This window comes from Anabrus simplex, chromosome 5 (genome assembly GCF_040414725.1).
Source record: "Anabrus simplex isolate iqAnaSimp1 chromosome 5, ASM4041472v1, whole genome shotgun sequence".
Classification (NCBI taxonomy): Eukaryota; Metazoa; Arthropoda; class Insecta; order Orthoptera; family Tettigoniidae; genus Anabrus; species Anabrus simplex.
In genome coordinates this window covers 75804159-75817868 of record NC_090269.1, presented here as the reverse complement: position 1 = coordinate 75817868, position 13710 = coordinate 75804159, and the positions used below count along the sequence as shown (strand labels likewise).

The 13710-nt window shown below is 36.7% G+C and overlaps 1 protein-coding gene across 3 annotated transcripts in view; it reads left to right on the top strand.

The window, feature by feature from the left end:
* LOC136873760 (DENN domain-containing protein 1A) overlaps nt 1-13710 on the top strand; it is a 257596-nt gene that overhangs the window by 42011 nt on the left and 201875 nt on the right. For all 3 annotated transcript variants that reach the window (XM_067146947.2, XM_067146948.2, XM_067146946.2), the window contains exon 4: nt 7196-7331. In XM_067146947.2, the coding sequence (XP_067003048.2) occupies nt 7196-7331 (136 nt within the window). The remainder of the gene's footprint in view (nt 1-7195; nt 7332-13710) is intronic.

The following is a 13710-nucleotide window of genomic DNA, read 5'->3' as shown; positions in this document are numbered from 1 at the left end:
ACACCCCACCCTGTGCTACCCCCATCTCAGTATTTAGCCATCTAGACACATTGTCTCCCACTGACACACATTGTTTACGTCCACTGAGATAGGAACGTACCCAGCATAATACATTATTAGAAAATTTCATTTCTAATTTAGCTAGTAAAATGTCTTTATCTACGCAATCAAATGCCTTTGTAAGGTCGAGAAGAATAAGAATTGTCATTTGTCCGTTGTCCATTGCTAGCTGAATGTCGTTAGTTACTTTTACTAATGCTGTGCTGGTACTGTAGTTCGATCTAAACCCTGATTGATATCTGTCGAGTAAGTTATGATGTAAGAGATAGGCTGTCATTTGTTTGTGTACTAGTTTCTCCAGTACTTTTCCTAGTACAGGGAGAATACTAATAGGGCGGTAATCGTCAAGGGTTGTGGGGGTACTGTTTTTCTGCAAGGGTCGGATGATGGCATTTTTCCAGTTCCCAGGAAAGATTCCCGTCATAAGAGAGGTGTTAATAATATGCGTTATTGTAGGAAGAATGATGTCTAGAATTCTTTTTAAAAGGGACAGGTTTATTCCGTCGTGTCCAGTAGACTTTGATTTTATGTCATTAAGGGCGCTCTTTACATCACCTGGAGTCACGTGAGAGAAGTAGAATGTTTCACCACCATGCTTTCCCTTTGAAAATATTCTGTCAATAGTGGCTCTCTTGGTATTTCCGTTCGTCTGGACGTTTCTTGAGCTAAAATACTCATTCAGATCATCCAAAGGTACATTACAGTTACTGTCCTTTGTCTTCGTTTTACTTAGACCCATATCTCGGAGAGTCTTCCATGCAACAGCAGAGTCATGTGTATTTAATTTTTCGTACGAGTAGCGTATTTTAGCATTTCTTATCATCTGCGTGGTTTTATTTCGAAGTATTTTATAATTCTCAAAATTTTCCTGCGCTGGATGTTTCACATAGTAGCTATAGGCTGAGTCCCTATCTTTCATTTTATCACGAATTTCTTGATTGAGCCACGGGTTAGAGGGTCGCTTTACTCGAGCAGTACGTAATGGGGCATGTCTGTCGCATAAAGTTAAGAGAAGTTCGTTAAAATGAGATACTTTGTCGTCAATGTCCTTTATATACTGAATTGTGTGCCATGGTGTGTTCAGAGCGTCCTCAATGAGAGCTTCGTCGTTCAAATTTTTGAAATCCCTGTATTTGATTATCTTAGGCCTGTATTTTGGACATTTTAAAGAGTATGCAGCGTAAATCATGTCATGGCGGGAAAGGCCTGGCACAGGCATCTGTCCATGTGTCAATATACGGTCATTATTATTTGCAATGATTAGGTCGAGGAGTGTGTGCGAGGTTGCAACATGGTGTGTGGGTTGCAAGGGCAGAATTGTCATATTAATTGATTCAAACATGCATGTTAGTCGCCTAGTCTCAGTGGTTTCATTTTTCAGGTCAGTGTTGAAGTCTCCCATTAAAATCATATGTTCATACCTGAATATTAAATCCTGTAGCGCTTCTTCTAAATCTGTGATGTTTCCAGTCTTCGGTGGGCGGTACACTACACCGAGTAAACACTTCGTACCACAAATTTCAATTTCTACAAACAAGAACTCCGCTCTGTGAGAGTTTCACTTGGCGATTTAAATATTACCTTGTATTTCAAATCATCGCGTATAAATATTCCGACTCTGCCTCCAGGCTTTCCCTCTCTGTCGTTCCTAATTAAAGTGTATCCACTCATTTTAACCAGCGCTGAAGGTATAGATTGATGCAGCCATGACTCTGAAATCATTATAGCATGCAGATTACAGGTTGAAAATATTTCGGAGAATTCTGAGAAATGTGGGACAATGCTCTGTGTATTGACATGTGCTATTTGTAGAGAAGTAGGGTAGGGCGCAAGAATGTTTTCACCTCCAGTAACTGATTGTAGATGGTAATATACCTGCCTGATGTAAATTGGACAATTTACCAGTGAAAGGTACACTTCTTTGTTTATACAACAGTTTTAAATAACATTCTCTACAAATTGCCTTAATAACTGCTTGTTATTTTCCCAACGTAATAGAACTACACAAGTTTATTGATAAAGTAGTATGTATTACAATATTGTATTTTAAAGAGTAAGGCAAGAAATATTTTATCATGCAAATTAAATAACTTAATTGAAGCATGAGATGGTTTTTAGAATTTAGACAAGTTAAGAAAACCATAAAACAATATGAAATGACAACTAATGACAAAGGATCTGGGAAGCAGAAGGGTCCCTACTGTGCCATATCATATATGCCCCAAAGAGTAAAGTAGGTAATATGGTGTAATATTGTGCACTTAATACAAGATGGGAGTCCTGGTGCAATAAGGAAGTTACGTAATGCAAGATCTCGGCAGCGCGTGGCATCAGAAATAACTTATCTTCCATAGTAACAGCGAGTAGCTCGTGTATTCCATATGAGTCAATCGGGAAATTTATGAGTGTGTTTGAGAGCGGCCGATTCAAAAGAGACCAATCACAGGCTTGGAAGCAAAATTGCGGAATGTTGGGATATACTGAACAAACGAAATCTGACCTACCAACTTTGTTATTTACAGTGCTACACTATTCTTGATCTAACTAGGCAATCTGTTATAAAGCCATTCTCCACTTTTTTTATGTGAAATAGAAGTAAGTCAAATATTAAAAACTACCTGTAGGCAGTTACAGTACTTAATTCTGAACTAATAAAGTAATAAATATGTTTCTACTGAGTCAGCGCTTTTTACCGAGCAAGCAGCTGAGCCATGGCGTCATCACATCAGTGAAATCCCCGAGGTATTACTAATACCGGAAGTTTGGTGAACTCAGCAGCTTCAGGACATGGGACAGTTACTCCGCTCAAAAGTGGCAAACCGCGCGGGTCGGTATTTCTTATATTAAGCCAGTGTTATATGGTAGTAACATTAACAGTGAAGATTTTTATCAACCAAGTACTCATTGTGAAAGCTGAAACGTTATTTAATGAGAATATGCATTACCTAAATGCAAGTGATATAATGTAATTACGAAAGTGTATTGTACAGTTAATAAAGCAATTACCTTTGCTATATATAAGATCACGTATGATGTCGCAGTATGCCAGAGTGCGGTTTTAGCATGGAATTGTTAATAACTAAGACAGTATTTATTATCGATATCTCCAAACCCGTGTATGTGATTTGCATCCAAATAGTGCAGATACTGTGATCGGTACACGTCTGGTATCACGAACGTGTGCGAGTCGTCGTTTATCGTTTTAGTACAAATTAATGATGTGCGAGGAGCACCATATCTCAAAGACGATGAAAGAAGCAAAGACCAGCACGGTATTTTGTAACGCCATGCAGTGTGTTGCAATAATGGCGTAATTTATGCAGACGGAGCGGCCTGGGGACCATGAAGAATGCTGAGAAGACACCAGTTAAGTTTATCTTAAAATTATAGGCGTGCTTAGATAGAAGAATTAGGCTAATTCGATCCTGATGTAGTTTAAATGTAAATGTCAGTTTTTTTTTTTTTTTTTTTTTGGCTGAGCTATGTTTTCTTTTTGTAGAGTAATGTCATGTTTCAGGGATGCTGCATGTTTGAACCCTGATATTTGTTTATTATTTTATTTCCTTTTTATTAGATGGGAGAGAGGGAAATGAATGGGTGTAGATGAGAATATATGTATGTCAAGAGGTAGCTGTGTATTCCAATTTATGTAACAAGATGTAGACTCTTTCATTAAGAAGCCTAAAGCTTGAATGGGAATAAATTTCAACAGGGAACAATTTTTTTAAAAGCCTGTAGTATGTTTACAGGAGTGCATGACAGATGTAACCAGCTTGAAAGTGAACCGTTGAATTAGTGTCTTTTAGATCGGCAAAGAGGACTAGCTAATTGGTATTGTGTTGTGAAATTACAAGAAAAAGGCAAGATTAGCCTGATACTGAGATGATACAATGTGTGTTAATACAGTGGGGGGAGGTGCCTAGTAATGAATAAAGGGGAAAATATAATGGTGTTAGCTGCATGGTAAGAGAAAGGCTTGATTTGCCTAGAGTTTTCATTAATACTATGAGAGTCGAATTCTTGGACTCCGAGATCTTAGGCCAGATGTGCCGTGTGTTATATATAGTAGCTGTGTTAAATTGAAATGTGTATTTAAGGCTGTACGAATGAGTATTGAGAAGCCTTAAGTTGAGTTCAAGGCCTATTGTTAATTTAATGAACAGAGAAGTGATTTGCAGCGTTAATATATGTTCCCCGATATATCAGGATCTCTCAGGCAGGAATTACAAATCCAATTAGTGTCTTCTCTTGCGAGGCAGGATGTCTCATAGCTGGAGTATTAGAAGTGTCAGTAGATTTATGATACGGCGTGCTAGGTGAGCGACAAAGAACATGTGTAGCTGAGCCAGGAGTTCCGTGCTTTTTAATATGAAGGAGTTTAGCATCTTATAACTTGTATTTCAGATAACGGATACACATATGTTTTGTTTATTTTATTTGCATGAATTTTACAGGTTTCTTTGAAGTGTTTTATTTATATTGATTTGTGTTACATGTATTTTTGCTGATTATGTCATTGTCATCGTTGATAAAGACTTGTTCTTAAATATGAGTCCGGAGCTCATTTTATTGGGAAGTAGGCTTTCGAGCCATCCAACTTGTAACAGAACGGTCTGTTAATCAACTCAGTGTAGATATAAGTTAGGGACCCTGGAACATTGATTTGTTAATAAGTGTTGTACATATAATTCTTATTATGAATCGGATTTAGCATAATTTTATTCTGTCGCAGTATGTCCTATAAACGTTACTTGAATGATATCAGTCAGGATTCGATAAGATAAATTTAACTGCGTTGACTCAATGCGAAGTGTGTTATTCTTCCCCAGGTTTTATTTGTAAATATTTTTATTTTAACACGGGACATTGCCCGTCTTTTGTGACATGTATTAATTTTTGGTGGTAACTATGTGCTCGGCACATATTGAAATTTTTGGCATTTGTTTGGGCCCTATTTTTAATCGTTTTTTATATTAATTAGTTTATTTTTCGAGTTTCAATAATGTTTTCTTAGATAATAAATCTATCTTACCCCCTTATTTTTAATTTTATTTCGGAATTATGTTGCTGTTTCCCATCCACATACCTATGTTATTTTTTATCCTGAGATTTTTGATTTATTTTAGCCCTGATCATATTTTCACGAACCGTACACGCAGCTCTCCGACGGCGCCGGTAGACTATTTTAAGACGGAACGGTACACTATGAGGTGTCTAAGGAAGCACTTTTTTATTATTATTATGATTATTATTAAAGCGTCTTTATTGTGGCGAAGTTAGGGCTCCCGGCTCTTTCTTACACTTAACCACTTCATGTATATACAATGTATATTTTACATAAAATTTAAACATATGGACTGACTTTCAAATAGAAAATGGTTTAATTAACAGACCTATTTATTATCAGACAGTATACAGTCAGAATTAAATGAAATTATAATTTACATAGTACTAAGAATGATATTTGAATTTGAAACAAAAAATTCACAATGCAAGCCAGATGGACATTTTACTTTAATGATACGAAATGGTTGGAAAAGGCTTGCTTCTACAAAATGAGGAGGGTAGTAATAATTGCTCCATTAGTTGAAATTTGTAATAACCTATTAGGTTAACAGAAATAAACAGGAAAACTCCTGTGCATAATTATTCAGTGACAAGGTTAAGTTAATTTAAATTACATAATTACATTGGAGAAGTTAGAAGTGTTTACTCTAAGAGAAGCTGGAGCTTCGTATGAGCATAAAGCTCTCGGACAACACGTCCACTCTACAAAATAGCAAGATCAGAATGATGCCTTACTGCGATGCACACCCAGTGGGAGCACGCACGAGGAGAGGAAACAGGAAACAGCACTGTAGAAGAAAGAACCAATGAACATCACGAGTTTACCTTGTGATTTCTGGCAATGAATCATGTTAATATTTTTTGGTTTCTGCTGGTATCTGGTCCTTGTTATGTTCTGGCAGCTTTGCAATCTTGTGGAACATAAAGTAAACCATGCTGAAATAGGCACCTGTGGTACAGGGTGTCCCACAACTTCTAGTGATTAAAAAAAAAAATGTTATGGTCTTGAAACTTTCGAAAATCTTGATGAATACCATTAACTTGAATTTAACACATGGACCACATCTACACAAATTCTTCTGTACAAAAGAATGAACGCATGGTATTGTATGTTCCTCGCATTTAATATTTTATCAGACTTGTTTCTGAGAAAACTGTACCTGTGAGGAATTCATACAGTGCCTTGCACAAATGCGCACATTCATTTTTCTAGAGTGGGTGTACTCGCCCTATTGTAAACATGTAAATTAGTAACAGAATACAGAAAGCTTCCAAATTCTATCACGCTGTACGTCAAATACCTTGGGATGAAACATTTCCGTTAGTTTCCAAGATCAGCTTGTACAAAATATATCTAGTACCTATATTGATGTATGGCCTGGAAGCAGCAATACTTACTGGACCAACAAAGAGTCGTCTTCAGGCAACAGAAATTAAGTTCCTCCGTTCTTGTCTACAAAAAACAAAAATGGATAAAATAAGGAATGTGGATATCCGACAACAGCTTGGATTGGAAAGAAGCTTGCTGGAGACTCTAGAAGTGAAGAGATTGCAATGGTATGGTCACATGAAAAGAATGAACCCTCACAGGACTCTTCGAACATACTTTGACCACAATGTTCCTGGGAAGATACCAAGAGGAAGACCTCGTGATGTTTGGGAAAAGCAGGTAATGGCGGACCTTGAAATTAGAGATGTGAACTAGTGTCGCTTATATGAGCAGCATCTGTGGATGGATGGACAGAACAAACTGGAGGAGTCTCGTACACAACCGCACCCGGCTTGCTGGAGCGAAGAAATTATGATGATGCTCCATTTTTGTGGTTATGAATTTTTATTGCCAGTTGCCCAGTTTAAGGAACATATTTATTTTTCAAGTAACTATTACACAAATGAAAAGCAGGTTGCTAATCCACCTATTCTTGCAGGAGTATAACCTGTGACCCCTATCCTCGTCATTGCCCACTGTCCACTATATATTTTTGTTGTCAATTTGCACAGCTAATAGATCAGTTGAATTTAAAAATTGATTCATTTCCTCTTTAATTTTATTTTTTGAATGTTTCAGGTTGTTGAACCAGATTGCAGAGATAACACATAGTCCAAAAGCAGAGGAGCTCTGGATGTTCCTTGAAGCTGTGTACAATATCAATGTTCCTGATCCTGGAGGCACTCTCATAGTTCCATATAGTGGTGGTAAAAGTGTAAGATAAAATCTGTTATTTGTTGATTTTAAATTAGATAATTTTTGAAAATTTCAATTAGGGAGCATTCATTATCTAGTAAATTGTCCTTTTCTGCAAGGATGAACAGTATTTTTACGTATGTATTGTAACGTTGACTCAAGGTAGCAGGTGTAGTTTGGATAAGGGAATTATAGGATTCAGAAATTTATTAATAAAGAACCCTGTGTAGCACCACATGTAGTATCTAGTTACATTCTGCACCAAAATACTTTCATCTATGAATCTATGATTTGTACACAGATCACAATTTTATAAGGCCGTTATTGACATCAGTGTGCCTCATATTGGAAGCTAATAATGTGGAATAGTTGCATTCAAACACCCTGAATGCAGAATTAATGAAGAGAATCCTCAATGCTGCAGTGCATGATGGTTTGCACAAAATCCCCAGCTTGAGAATGTAATCTACTGACTAGACTTGATAAAAGCCCTAATACAGATAAACAAACTCACTCTCAAAGATAAGAAGTTGCCACCCTATTTGTTGGAGAGAAAGAGAGGCACTAACTGGTACATTATATTTTTTAGAGTTGAGATTTACTCCTTCTGTAGCTTTATTATAAGATGTCACAGTTTTAGGTTTTATTTCCATAATCCCTCATACAGTTAAGATGGTTTGGGCACATAAAGTGGATGAGTGACGAAAGAATGCCGAAAAAGGTGATGGAAATGTGAATGCAAGGAAGGAAAGGCCGTGGACAACCACGATTGAGATGGAAGTATACAATCCAATGAAGTATTAAAGAAACCTGGACTTAGCAGTACCTTTTTCCAACTCTTGCATTGCCTTTTCATCTTCAGCATGGTGCAGTTGCATTGCTTATTTGGTTTTAAAGGATGTGGAAGATTTACGTTCATCCCGTACTGGAAGTTGGTCACATCTCTTGCATGTGTCCACACATCATCCTTGAAATGAAAGGTTTTGAACATCTGTTCTGAACATTTTGCAATAAAACTGGAGCGTAACACTGGAAACAAGAAATTTCTCTGAAAGCATTAAACAGCCTATCAGTGTTTAGTACGGATCTGTGGTATTCCTTGGTGGACTTAACTGTCGAGTAGCGAGACTCACAAGGGAAGCGTTTGAGGTGTTACTTTCAAATTCTGTTCAAATTTTCCATAGCTGAGCTAGTGTACATTCCAAAAGTGAAAACCGTATGTGCCAAAATTAATTTTTATTGGTGTTTATTTACCATTGAAAGTTGAGAAAATACACGTGTATAAGCATCTTGTAGTAGTGAGCGTCCATAGTAAGAATGAAATAAATTTGGTCATTTCAAGAGGTTATAGGGAAAGGTTAATTACACAACTCTGTATGGAACAGGGTGTAACAGTGAGTATTGATGGAGACGCAACAGAAGAGACAAAAAGTGGAAGAGGTGTTCTACACACCCCATAAGGGTTTTGTTTGTCTTCTGTCATGTTCAATATGTGTGCAGAAAAGCTGATTGAAGAGGCCTACGGAAGCATCAGTGGGATAGTAGTTGTAGGAGAAAGAATAAGTTAGCAGACGATGAAGCAATAAGGGTGGAAAATGAAGTAGTACAGGAAATGGTTGACAGTTTAAATAAAACTGCCAAGTAGTATGAAATGAAGGGTAACATCATTAAGTCGAAAGTGATGAAAATCTCAAAACGACCTAAAAATAACCACATAGAGATAGAAGGAAAAACATTGGAGCAATATTTGGGAAGTGTTTTGTAACACGGAATGAAAACTGTACAACAGAAGAAATAAACAGCAAGATAGCACAAAAAAATCTTGTATATGGAAAGTTGAAAGAACTTCCAATGGCAAGAACTATCACTTTTAAGGCTACGGAAAAGATTTGCTAAATACTTTGTATGGAGTGTGGTTTTATATGGTGCGGAAGAGTGGACACTGAAAAAATAAAAATGAAGAAGAAGAAAAGTACCTGTAAAGTTTTGAAATGTGGCTATTATGAAGGATGGAGATAACAAAATGGATAGATCAGACAAGGAATAATGAATTTCTCAAGAGAGTTAACGAAAGAAGAGGATTTGAAGGCAATAAGAAAAGGAAACCTATTTGTATAGGACACACCTTGAGAAGAGAAAGATTTAAAGAGTGGCCAATTGTTTGCTCACCTTGAGAAGAGAAAGATTTTAAGAGTGGCCAGATGTTTGCTCAGTTGAGAAGAGATGCTCCACATAGAAGTACTTGGAGCATTCAGTTCCACTGATACCTGAATATGGGCAGGAGATGATGATAGAGAATGGAATTTTAATAATTTGCAGTGTCAAAGTAATGGTGAAAATGAATTAATAAATGTTTTATATCTGGGAACACAGCACAGCACACCTGGTTTTTGATCAGCAAGTTGGGCATGAAACCTGTTGGCTACGGAATATATTTTTAATTTTTGCTCAGTTAATACTTCATTGTATCAAATTGCCCATGTTACTTGTAACACACTATAAAAGTTTCTGTATACTACATGTCCAGATAGAAGAATAAAAGTTTGTTACTGAGCAGTCGACACCATTGTGATTCAAAACCAACTGTATCATTGGACATTCATTATTTATGTTGTGTTTTTCATGCTACTCCCAAATTATTGGCCCTCTGAGGTCAGACGACACTGTATGACTGTGACTCAACCATCTCAACCTTATCTTGGCTGGCTAAACACATAATTCACAACTTTCAATGTTAAATAAACGTTAAAGATTAATTTCGGCAGATAAGGTTTCCATTCATGTGATGTATACTAGCTCAGCTATTCACATGCAAAATATCAACAGAATCTGAGTGTAATACATCCAAGACCTTCCTTGTCAGTTCTTGATGTCAAGTTGATATAGTTCCTGACTTGTTGACCATCCTGTTCTGTGAATTTGCTTTTTCTGTAATGCATTTGTCTTCTTTCTTCTTTTTGTTTAGGCTGACTGTGAACCAGGTTAGCTCAATTTCAGCTACTTCTGAGCTTTGATTCACCCCCAATTGTCAGTCATTCTTTCACCCGGTGTTGTTTTCCTTTCTTCTGTCCATTGTAGTTGAGGGCCAGTTGTACGAACAAGGAATAAATCTCCGTATAGCTATTCGCGGTATAGCCCATTCCTGGTATACTCTTGAGAGTATGTTGTACCATTTCACATTATTCCGTGGTTGGCTATACCGAGTATAATGCCAGTGACGAAGGTTGGCAATGCTTGCATCATAAAATCGACCCGCACTGTGATCTTCTACTGTTACTTTTCAACAACAACATCACCACATGTGCATTATTAATATCCATTTAATTTTTAACCTGCGTTTGAAGTAATTATGGAACATCATGTCACAGCAGCAGAAGAAAAGGGTTCAAAGTTACATGTATGAATGAAGCTTTAAGCTAATACACATTGTAGAGTGCTATAAGGACGTTGTGGAAAATAAGAGAACGGATGCAGTGATGTCTCACGAAAAGGTTAGTTTTCGTTTAATATTATTTCATTGTGCAGTCAAATTGTAATGTATTTTAGTATTACGATTTATTATTGATGTATAGACTGCTGACCATTAACATTTTAATTCAGTATTTGTCTATTATAGCATTGGTTCTAGTCTCCCAATACGTTACTGTTCTCTGTCCTGTAGTAAGAGCCTATATTATCAAATGCAGTAAAGTAAATATAGGTATACATCTTAATCTTAAGTTAATTGTTCACATCTTTATAGACAAAGGCTTGGTAGAAAATTGCTGCGGACTTCAGTGCCCAGACCACAACAGGGAGAATGGGTGAGCAGTTACGTCAAGAATTTGACTTCCTGAAAAAGGAAACAAGAATGTACTGTTCGAAGCTCAGGCAGCAGAGACTGCAAAATGGTGGTGGGCCACACACAAATTAAGGCAAACCATTTGTACGATAAAGAGCTCATTAAATTATCTGCAGAGGGTAATCGATGCATGTTCGATTCTGATGCTACATTTCTGTGTGAAGGTTGGTATTCATTATGTAACCGATCAAAATTAGTATTTGTATTATGACAGTTGAATAGGAATTTTCAAAGTAATATAAGTTAATCTATGATTCTGTATTTTCAGAGCTAACAGAATCTGCTGCAAGTGAAGCTTCAGTGCAATTACCAAATGTTGAATTACATCAGGTAAGTCTGTAACAAGCAAGATTTATATGTGGGAAACTTACCATGGATAACAAGCTTGTTTAACTGCGTGGGTAGCATTTTGTTTATGTACTCACAGTTTTGTAAATATTTTATATTTAAAGCCTTACCTACGGTTACATAAACTCGATGATGGTTGGGTTTAATAGTGTGACAAATGGGACAACTGCCTTCTTACTACCTATGATATAGGATGCAAATAGAGTTATCTACTTATCACAAATATACATATTGCTGTAAAGATTTACCTTGGAATGCTAGCCTGCATGGTCACCATGACAATTAACTTGTCAAGTCTTCAGGGTCTTTTACTGTAATTAGCCGGTTCGAGTTCTAAATGCTAGTCACCAGTGGGGTAGGAGAGGGGTTAGACAGTTCATTATCACTAGATTGCAGTAGCAAACCTCTGTGTGGTGCTCAAATGGAATGAGAGTACGTGATGCTGTTGATAGTGATTCGTCCATCACATGTTAAGCTTGAGAGACCCCTTGGTGTTATTCGACAGGAGTAGGCTATGTGGCGACATTGGGTTTCACTCAGGCCCTATGGGGAGAGCACAGTAGATCTAAAAGATTGCAGTGCAAGGTCATGCAGTCATTTGCCTCTTGTGACCTAACCTAACCAGAAAAAAGGAGGTTGCAATATAATGAAATATGTTACCAGCATGAATGAAAAAAAAAAAGAAAAAATTGAGAGTGATATAGATTGGATATTAGTTGTACCTAAATATCAGGTCGCCTACGGGCGTCAAATCGAAAGACCTGCATTTACATGTTACAAACTTCATATTTGGTCCGTATTGAAAATGTACATCAATTTAAGATTATTAAAATTTTTTTTATTAGTCAACCCTTCAATACAAATAATATTTGCAAAGTTAGGACTTACATCCTATTAAACTAAGGTCTAAAGGGACATGTTTCGCCCTTTAAAAGGACATCATCAGCCTTTTTACACTCATGCTAAAGGTAAAAATCAGGATCCTGATTGTCGATATAAGAAAAAGTATATAAAATGAGAATAAAAATAGGATGAATATTATACAATATGTGCAATCATGAGTTCTTAAATGACAATTGACAATTAAAAATTTTTTTAAATGTTTGCGAAGAAATAAGAGTAGACATGAGTAGAGTATGACATCAGCAATCTTAAAATGATCTTATAAAACTGTACAAACTAGGCCTTGACCAAATAAATAATAAGAAAGTCTATGGCTAAAGTTGCCGTATCAAGGTTCGTGAAATTCGGCTGGAAGCAACCTGATTTTAAATGGAGAGCAAATTAGAATCCAATGGCCACTCAGGACAACATAAAACCTCTCTCGTTGAAAAGTCGTTATGAAACTGTAGTATGGCGCATGTACATTATAAAGTTGTGTCCAATCAATCCATTAATTTCATATTTTACGAAGTGGGATCACGGTCTCAGTATTTTTGTTGAAGGAGTTGTGAGAAGTTAACTAATAAGTGCCGCTGTACAGATTTTGTCAGTTCGTATACCGATGGTTAAATGGGAACATTCTTACGTGTTGGCTGTAGTTTTTGAATGTGGATTGATTATTGAAGAAATATGGTGCAGAATGTTCTCGGTTTTTGCGGTATGAACTTGTTTGAATGAGGTTTGAATGGCCACTCGTTCCGAGACCATACAAGCAACAACTTCATACCGCAAAAACCGATTGAAGAGAGGAGGATTACTATGGTGGCTGATGGGCTTATACAAGAATAAGGGGTGGACAAAGGGTAAAGAATGTCACTATGCGTATTATATGGGGTAACAGGCAATGATCTAAATAGGTAATTGGAAAGATACGGAACTGGTAAGAAATAAACTTTTGAGTGCCAATAAACAGGAGTTATTAGAGAAAGGGGTGGGTTATCAAAGAATGGGAAAAATGGGGGGAATTAAACAGGTATTTATGTGCCGTAAGGAGAGTTTGTGAAATAATGTTGAAAGAGGGAAGTGCATGATGTTATTTGGGTGTGAAATAAGCTAAATGCCGGCAGTAAGGTCTTATTGGGTAGTCATGAAGGTATAGACTTGAAAGTGGATGTGAAATAAAGTTAAGAGTTAAGGGTGTAAAATGAGAATGAATTAGAGGAGTGTGAAATGATAAATAAAATTAGAAGTAAGGATTTGTAAATGAATAGGTTTGTTAAGGATGGTTATGTAAGGTAGGTTATGGTTATAAATGTGTGTGAAGTGT